Source organism: Hyposmocoma kahamanoa, unplaced genomic scaffold (genome assembly GCF_003589595.1).
Source record: "Hyposmocoma kahamanoa isolate Upper Pololo Valley unplaced genomic scaffold, ASM358959v1 95, whole genome shotgun sequence".
Taxonomy (NCBI): domain Eukaryota; kingdom Metazoa; phylum Arthropoda; class Insecta; order Lepidoptera; family Cosmopterigidae; genus Hyposmocoma; species Hyposmocoma kahamanoa.
The window spans coordinates 3,525,284-3,534,885 of record NW_020654972.1 but is presented as its reverse complement, the minus strand read 5'-3'; the positions used below and the strand labels follow the sequence as shown (position 1 = coordinate 3,534,885).

General features: G+C 35.9%; 2 protein-coding genes across 4 annotated transcripts in view; one reads left to right on the top strand and one right to left on the bottom strand.

The window, feature by feature from the left end:
* The first annotated feature begins 736 nt into the window (after positions 1 to 736).
* Positions 737 to 3,386, top strand: LOC113238145. Its single transcript, XM_026474887.1, has 2 exons — positions 737 to 1,042; positions 1,225 to 3,386. Exon 2 carries the CDS (start codon positions 1,604 to 1,606, stop codon positions 3,221 to 3,223), a length of 1,620 nt encoding a protein of 539 aa, XP_026330672.1. The 5' UTR covers positions 737 to 1,042; positions 1,225 to 1,603; the 3' UTR covers positions 3,224 to 3,386.
* A 504-nt stretch (positions 3,387 to 3,890) lies between these two features.
* Positions 3,891 to 9,602, bottom strand: part of LOC113238247 — a 29,361-nt gene continuing 23,649 nt past the window's right edge. For 2 of the 3 annotated variants that reach the window (XM_026475053.1, XM_026475054.1), the window contains one exon: positions 3,893 to 4,371. In XM_026475053.1, coding sequence (XP_026330838.1) covers positions 4,271 to 4,371 — 101 coding nt within the window. In that variant the 3' untranslated portion in view covers positions 3,893 to 4,270. Of the gene's footprint in view, positions 4,372 to 9,602 lie in introns of all 3 variants that reach the window. The other variant, XM_026475052.1, reaches the window with a different exon arrangement.

Genomic DNA, 9,602 nt, shown 5'->3' with positions numbered 1-9,602 from the left:
ACTACCAAATATAGATCTAAAAAGTGTCAGATAGTACAACAAAAGTTTATTTTTGGTTAAATAAAAGTTAATACTATAGTCCTGGGTGGTTGCCAGTATTTTACAAATGATCCTGTAAATGTATGACCTTAATATAAGAGCTTGCCAATGTTATTGTAAAAAAAAGATATTTTATTAATAAACAAATCGTTATTGTATGAAACTTCACACGGAAATTGTTTTGTTGAAGTAAGTTTAAATAAGATTATTGAACAACAGTTTCTATTTTGTTAATACATTTAATCATAGTATTTGGTTTATGGAAAGAAAAACATTATTTTTCTTTACAATGTGATATTTTTGGATATTAAACTGTGCCTACAAACAAAATGAAGTGGTTACACTTAATAATAGCCCACATCAATCTGTTTTTTACAGGAAGAAGACGTCACCGCCTTTCTTCCACATTGGTACAATTTCCGAGTACATTGACTCCCCGTAATGACGCAATTGCCTTTCATAGCAAAGGCCAACTAATGTTTAAGAAGCGGCTTTTATAAAACTCCAATGTATCATTGCGAAATACCTTTCGCCGTTTTAATTTTTTTGAGAGCATTCTTGCTTTAACTTTATATTACTTAGAAACTTTTTCCTGCCATTGTTTTATCTTTGCTGTTGTTGGTACCTACCTACTTAAGAAAATTGTTAAAATTACTTATTTTATTTTCTTTGGAAAATGTAGATGTTTCTAAAAGTTACATGGAAATATTTTCGACGAAAATTTCAAACTTTAAGCGCTTTCGACATTGTTTTCTGATTACTGAGGATGACTTGCAGTTATCAAACCATTAATTAATAGAGCTGACCTGATAAAAGTATGTAAAAACCCTGCAGTTAAAGAGATAAATTCTAAACTGAGAAAGAGATCTGGTAAAAGTGCAGGTGCAATTACTGCGGAGTTGATCGAGAGCAGATAGGGATAATGGCGGCCCATTACGGAGAGAGCAGACGAGACGAGAAATGGATCTAGTTGGCGTTGTTTAGGTCACGCGTCCGATGACAGGTAAAGGCGAAAGGAAATCACGTATTCAATCTGACATTAGTTTTTTAGATTTTGAAATACCTCCGGCATTATTACGATGTTTAATGAAATTCTTTAAGCTTTAAATCTTTAATTACTTACACTTTGATTTAAGTCAACGATACGATGAAAGCTCAATAAATTTCTGTTTCCGAAAAGGTTAGGTCTACAACAGAAACATCAAGATGGCTATCTCAAGACATACGGTAAAAGAACCTGCGAAACTTTTCCTCATTATCTACGGAGAAAACATTTCACAAAATGAAAAACGGTTTCACCTGAGCGCGGGTCACGGCCCTGCCGAGAAAGACGCGATTGTCAATTAAGATAGTCCCCGGCAAACGACAATCGCCACATAATTATCTCGCTCATTCGTCGTGACCAAACTGAAATTACCATTGCATTAGAGCGCACAGGGAGGGTTATTGTGCATCACAATCAAAACTATATGAGCGCGATGCTGCCGCGCCAGCGCTCAGTTTATGCGCGCCGGGCCTGCGCGCCGTCACGCGACCCCTCTACATAGAAAGTGAAAACACAACGATGAAAATGACAGTGCGACTAGTAACCTTCTGTATATTTACATTAGCCTTTGCTAATCCTAACGATCCCACGCAAATAGAAAAATACGGCGAAAAAGTGAAAACGTATAGATTGGAAGTGCCAGGAAAGGAACCTATTACAATAATTGAAACATCGTCTGCGGAAACCGGACATAGTAAATGGAAAGAAATTTCAACTGAGAAAAAGTTTGATAAGGACGATCGTGACGTTGAGATGAAAAACCTTATGACACACATCGTTTACGATGTTAACGAAAATAATCCGCGGTGTTACGGGCCATCTTGCCAGGAAGGATCTAACAGTGATGATGGACCTCATAAGGACTCCGATGATTACGTGTTAGATACGGAAAAGCTTAAAGATTTTCGTGATTTTTCTAAAGATCGCCTTGAAGCTATAACGCAGCTGGCAGCAAAATTGAAGAAAGAAAAATTTAAAGTTGATCGATACTCTTCTATGAATGATGATCAATCAGAGGAGGACGGAAATGGAAAGGTGTATACATCGTGGAATCGTTTAAAAGTAAAACATCATAAACATCCTTATGACGATAGAGACGGTTGGGTGACTTTGGAGCCTGTGGCGTGGTCTACTAGTAAAATATCAAAGTGGAAACCAAATGTAAAAAAACAAAAACCTAATCATTGGAATGACGATCACGATAGATATCCTAGTGATGACGCTTATTCTCCTTCATATCAAGGAGTGACAAATAATTATAATTTTGGTCAGAAGAAACCCACCCTTTCACGACCTGGTTTTATTAACAATAAGTTGCATTCATCTTCTGAGTACGATTCCGAAATGCCATCTAAACCTACTTGGACGAGACCAGTGCAAAGTTCCTTTTCGTCAACATGGTCTTCGGATGAAGGTCGTCGTCCATATAAACCTAATTGTGACTCCCAAGAAAGTTATCCGGGTGACGACACAGTGTTTTACGGAATGTCAGATTCCGTAGTAACAGATAATCGCCCAGCGCACTTTCCGTATGATTACGAAGCTTTGCATCAATCGACAATGCACCGACCAATGCGAAGACCTACACAAGTGGTATATGCCGGATCTTCAGACTTCGACAGCGATCGAAATGCAGTGAGGCCTCCCTACGGTGATGGCCAATGGGTGCTGCTATCTACAACTAAAGGTTATAGGAGCAAAAAACGGCAAAGGTCGTTGAATCCAATAGCTGAAGATCGTCTGGACTTCTCTCCGCCTCCAAGCATGACGTCACATCAAGCTGTGGCTTTAACCGTGTTGCCCGTTGACAATACGCTTACAAATATGACTACTTCGCATGGAGGTTTGTTAGAGGTTGAAAAGAGTTTTCAAACTGTGGAAGAATCGAAGAGAGATATGGATAAGAAAATTGATCTAGGAATGTCAGCTTCGCAGAACAAGCCTGTGTTCAGCAGAATATTGAAAAGGAAAGTTGTAAGAAATGTGTTACCGGATAGTTCAACGGTGCTAGCGGCGGTGGGGGCAGGAATGGTGCCGGCTACCATGGCGATGGTAGTGCCGATGATGCTTGGTCGCAGAAGGCGAAGAGACGTAAACTCTGTGTATGAAGATATACATTTTGGAAATGTATTATATTGATACCGATAAATAGACAATTTGGTACTGTGAAAAATATATGTATAACTTATGTTATAGCAATAGGTAGTGTAGCATTATTTTGTACGACTGTGATTATATTTAATTTATTTTGTTGAAATCTGTATGTGTGTAACATGAAAAGTTGTGAAGGTATTTATGAATTCCTGGGAAATTGTAATTTCCAGTGAAATTAATTTATTTGCTTTTTATACCTTTTACAAAGGTTTTGTAATAATTTTTAAGTTATAGATAGATACCAGAATGATAAATAAAATACTATATTTTATTGTATTTTCAATGTTTTTATTCCTAAACTTTATAATATATTAAATTCTCTTCAAAATACGTACCTACAATTTTAAGAAAAAAAATCATAGATATTTTAATCATATTTATAAGGTTGGATTGACTGTTATTTTGTAATCAAGAAGAAAGTAGGTACCTATTTAAATTTACATAACATCGAAATGTTTTAAATAAATAATCAAGCATAAATGTGGATAATTATAAATATTTTACATATTTTTTTCAAAACTCTAAGGCAATAATTTGAGCAAATTACTTTTAGATATATCGCACATGACAACTAACGTAATATTATCTCAAAATAGCTTTAAATTATATTAATATTATCTATTTAATTTCAAAGCGACAGTGTTGTCCTGTCACTTTGAAATGAAATCGTCTACGAATGACATACAAATATGGCAATATTTTGGAGATAAATAAATTATTAATATATTACGCAATTTTGAGCTAAAATTACAACGCAATTTTCGAGATAATACTATGTTATACCTACATATCGCACTTGACAGTGCGATATGTAGGTATTTCTACAGACGTAGTGATCCGAGAAGAGAAATGTTTCCAAGAGAACTGTTCTCTAATACAATCAGGGCATCATCAAACTTATTTCGAAATAAAATTAGTTCACTGGCACATGGTTCCCTCGTTATTTTTTTACCCTGAAGTATGAGTACAGTTGTACCACAGAACATTAGAGATCTTAACATAAATACTTAATTTTATGATAATTACAATATGTTAGTATTTATAATAAACTTCCCCGGGGTGGGTGTACATGTGGCCGGTGCGGATCGCCGCCATTAGATACTTGACGCTGAACAGGCAAACAATCAGGATCACTGCGAACAAACACAAAACTTACTTTAAAACACATGGACATAATTTTTCTTCTAATGTACGTGTGGCGCACTATAAGTTTCCGGAATGAATAAGAAAAAAATACTATAAATGGTCAGAAATGAATTTATTATTTCTCAAAATATTCTCCGTTAGCGTTAATGCACTTTTTCATTCGAATGAACCAATTTTGAAAACATGTATGCCTCTGTGACAATTTCTGAAACATATTTTTCGTACTCTTCGATGCCTCTTCAGGTGATGAAAATCGTTGACCACGTAACTGGTTCTTAATTTTTGGAAATACATAAAAGTCACAAGGTACCAGGTCGGGACTGTACGCGGGATGGCTCATAAGGTCAACGTTGTTCACCTTCAAAAATTCATTTGTCTGTCTGGCCGTGTGAGAACTGGCATTATCGTAGTTCAAGATGATACGGCGTTTACGGTTATTTTTACGGAGTTTGTCAATAACTTCCGGCAAACAAATGGTCGCGTACCAATCACTATCCACGGTACAACGTTTCTCTAAAGCAACAGTAGCCACGTATCCAGTTTTATTAAAAAAAGAAGCAATCATCAGAACCACTTTGCACGCGCACCACTTTGGTTGGTTTTGGCCATAGATAACCTCCTAATAGATGCCGCATACAGGGCAACTGACGCGCACCACACATCTGTGCAATTGCACATATATAAAGGTTTGAAAAAATTCAACACTTAGTTTCGACCAAGTATCAGACCGGCGCGCATTTCCTGATATTCCTGTATTATTGCACTGGTTTTGGTGAAACGAACTATAAAAATGGCGTGGAAAATCATCCAAGACCTCAAACTTTCAAAAAGATGGAATCACGTTTCACCGGTAAGTTATAACTACGTTATTTGCAAGTTTGGCATAGGTCAAATTAAAATGGCTATTACTAAAAAATTACGAAGGAAACTGATCTCTCGTTGATGTCTTTTTGGCAGGTCTTTTTCTTTTATTATGTTCTTACAATTAAGCATCTCTTTTTGTCGAAGACACGTGTAACACTAGGGTTGGGAAGATTTGAGAGTTCCTCACATCGATACTTTGCGTAAAGAGGAAATAAAGAATTATTGTAATTTTTTATTTATTTACACACATTGTAATTTTATAATTTCATTACAATTCTACTCAATTATACATAATAACTCGTGTAGTCTTGTTTGACAGTGACTAAAGTTTTAAATTTGTTTTTAGGTTTCCTAAATGTCTTGAGCGAAAAAACAAATGGATAGACGCAACTTCTCGAGAAGAAGGTTGGTTGGCTACAAATAATAGTGTAATTTGCTCAAGACATTTCGCAGATAATTTTCACACAATGAAGAATCGAAGGCGATTGCTTGATACAGCTGTTCCAACTTTATTTCTACCATTATTGGTAAGGACACTTCTTTTACTAGTACTAGTAATTAAGGTCACATTTATAGCTTTGAAGGATTTTTTTTCAAAGTTTTAATACATTTGTATAGTTCAATAACCTTGAAATTTTTCAAAGTTCATAATAATGTCTTGCGAAAGAGTTTTCTTCATTAATTTATTAGTACTTAAGTGGTTTTCAGATTAACAGTCCTATGCAAGACATCGAGGTCCCATCAAGCTCTCATAATCAAACCATCACGAAGACGCCCGAGAAAAAACGAACATTGTCACTCGCATTAGCTACTACGCCGTCAGCATATGAATCTCCGGTTTAAAAATGACTTTGTCGAAGGATAATAGAATTAAGTAACGTATTTAAGACAAAAAATAAGAAATTAAGAAAAATCCGTGATTCAAATAGAAGATTAAAAAGAAAAATTATTTCATTGGCATCGAAAAACAAAATTTAATAATGGCAGAAAATCTATGTACGTTGGATTCATTGGGGGTGAAATGCAAAGAAATTATTAAACGCCAAATATTTGTAAGTTGTCCTAAATAAATAATTTAAAAAATATCAGTTTCGTTATGCTTTTGTAAATACGACAACTTATAATACTGAAGTACCTTGTTTTCTTACAATTCCTTTTTTCCTGTATCTAAATATGCTGCTGTCGTAAGTCATTCAATAATTTACATACATACTACCGTCACGCCTGTCTCCCATAGGGGTAGGCAGAGCTTTGAACAAAAAAAGCCCACTGTAGCCACGTTTAGCAAACGTTTTTATTGAAATTTTAGTATAACTTAGTGCACTAAATAGTGATAGGTTGCCAGCATGTCGTCTACATATAGGACGCCATTAAACCCAAGACCCCAGTCGGCTTTTACGGCTTTTGCGTGGGATCATAAGCAGCTGATACATTATATGCTTTTCTTTTGTTAAATCAGCATGTAAGAATTTAATAATTTATGTTACAATATTATCGTTTTATCGACTAATTCGATGCAGACTGGTAATGGTTGCCATCACTAGCTGTATGTGCAATTTGACTGCATTTCTAGTTCGACCTTGAACTAGCGAATCAGAATGTCTTAATTGCCTTCCCCGTGTCCCTTGCCTTCCTCCGAATTTGGTGAGCTCCGTTCAGTATAAATTTTCAATTTCTTTTTCAATTTTTCAAAATCTATGGTTTCGGCTCATCTCGAAAAACCCATACGCTCGATTGCTGCTTTGTTTTGAGATCGTAACTATAAATCCATGTTTCGTCACCTGTTATTATGTTTCACACCAAATTTAATGCCCCTTCGATGAATCTGGTTTGCATGTCATTGCACCAAGTGACGCGATCCGTTTTTTGAGCCTCAGTCAAATTGTGTGGGATCCACCGAGAGCACAGCTTTTTCACACACAAATGTTTGTGTTTGATTCATTGTGTTTGACTCATGCCTATGCCTAAAGATGCCCGAATCTCATGGTATGTCACATGCCTGTCTGTTTTGATCACACGGCGCACAGCATCGATGTTTTTGTTGTTCACAGCAGTGGACGGGCGACCATCACGAAATTCATCACTGAGATTCACACGACCGCGTTTGAATTCTGCAAACCAGCAGTAAATAGTCGTTGTATGGTGCTTCATCGCCAAAAGCAGTTTGAAGCCGAGCGAAGCTCCGCTGAGCTGTTACACTTATAGTCGTTGAAAATCATACTACGAAAATTTTCACGAGGTAAATCCATGGTGATGTAGACAACCAATTTCTAAAATGACGCAACAATGTAAAAACAAGTGACAGTCAGATGAAACAAACTGTATTCTACAGCCAAAGAGTTCCATTTTCAAATGTCGTAATTACTTTTAAAATATTGTTTATGTAAGTGGCCAGTTACGGAAACTTATAGTGCGCACTATGTATTATTGAATTTTTTTGTGAAATAACTCCACTAGTTTTAATTATGAATATTAATATAATAAAGATCGAACCATCGAGAATATAATGGATCAAACACATAGAAAAACTTTTTCACCCTATGGTGCAGGCCGCGGTGAAGAAGTTCTAAAATGTCTCGCTAGATGTCACTAGTGGCTCAAAAACAGATCCAGTGCAAAGATCTTTAACAAAAACACGTAGCTTAGTTGGTAAGAGCAATACATCAATAGCAATACCATCCATCTGTCCATCCATCTGTCGACTTTCATGCAGGTAGAGTTTTGGCCGAAGGGTGTCATTTTCCGGCGGTTCAGAGGAACGATACATGACACTTGTTTGCGTCGCACGTCGCCGAATAGTAATTCGTGTAAATAGTTATATTATTTTATATGTATGTTAGTTTGTAAGGTATGTATCAATAATAATAATATGTATGTTAGTCTGTAAGGTATTTGTTATATGGGCCTTAGTTGCCTGAATGAATAAATAAATAAATAAAAAAAAAAAACAATACAGAAATAGAGACGAAATAAAGGCCATACATTCCTGGTAACTCATCAGTGATATTTCACTTATAAATATCAACTCTCGTTTGCACTGAAATATAGACAACGCCAACAACTGACCTGTGTGGAAGTCTCCGTATATTCCAAAAATATTCTGTATTTATTGTAATAAAGATAATGTCTCTAACAATAGCGCGCTCTTCCATTCGGTGGTATGGGGAAAAACAGCAAAACATTAATTACAAAACAAACGGAATCAAATTTCATCGGTAATTAAATATTAAATACGTAATTATAGCAAAGCTCAAGTTACCTGGTCGATTTGATGTGAAATAATTAACGACACTATTGACGACACCCGTTAATTGTTTCGATTTCGGGCTGGCCAATCGAAGCGCATTTGTCATCGCAATGATTTGGCAGAATAGTTTTCAAACAAATTAAATGACATTTCGTCTCTATTTCTGGTTCTATACTCGATGAAGCAATACTACTGTGCAGTATGAGTCCCATTCAAATCCCATCGGGTCGAAAAAGATTTTCTGTGTTCGATCTTTGTATTAATAAACATTCTTTTGTTTTGTTTTATCCATAGGTCATTGTTTTGTCTCTTTTTTTTTGTGTGGTGTTCTATGTTGCAGTCTAATGAATGCATTTTCTTTCTTTCTTCTATTTGTTACTTTCAATCATCAATGATCTTTTTTTATAATATCATTGTGTATCAAAAATAGCTGTGTAGTGATAAATGTAACCGTGAGCATGAAGGTATTAACTTTACTTATTATACTATAAATTAGGAAGTTACATTATTAAACAAAAAAGTTTTATTAGCATCGATCTTTCGCCTTGTTTAACTTGTCTGGAGATTCTTTGCGTTTCATAGTTTATAGGTTTTCCCAGAACCGGATTAAACCTAACGTATTATTATTTAGGGAGACTGGGTAGTAGGTTGCGGGTGGCAGTGGCGTCAGCAGCTCAAGTTTACGGATTGAAAAACAGAGAGTAGAAAGATTACGTGGAGTGTTTTGGAGTTGGAATATAGGCGTGGTGATGACCTTTAACAAGAATTTTTTTTATTTTATTGTGACTCGGCAAAATGACTGCACCGCGCCTGATGGAAAGTGCGAATACAGTCCAGAGATGAGAGTAACGGATGGAAAACACAAATATCTTCACTCCGTCACTATCATTTTGCCGGTCTGGCCAAATGCTTCAAATTAACATAATTACACGAATCAAAGGTAAATGGAGTGTCATTTCAGGGCAAAGGCATGGTTGAATCTTTGGCTACCAACGTTGGTACCATACAGCCTCTCATATATTCCTTATTTTGATGGAAAAGGCACAAGCACATATTCTTATTAACACGTTCATCGCCGAACAGAATTTTCAGGAATGTTCCGAAAAT

Coding starts and splice junctions, on each gene's coding strand:
- LOC113238145 (XM_026474887.1), top strand. CDS start 1,604: ATGAAAATGACAGTGCGACTAGTAACCTTCTGTATATTTACATTAGCC.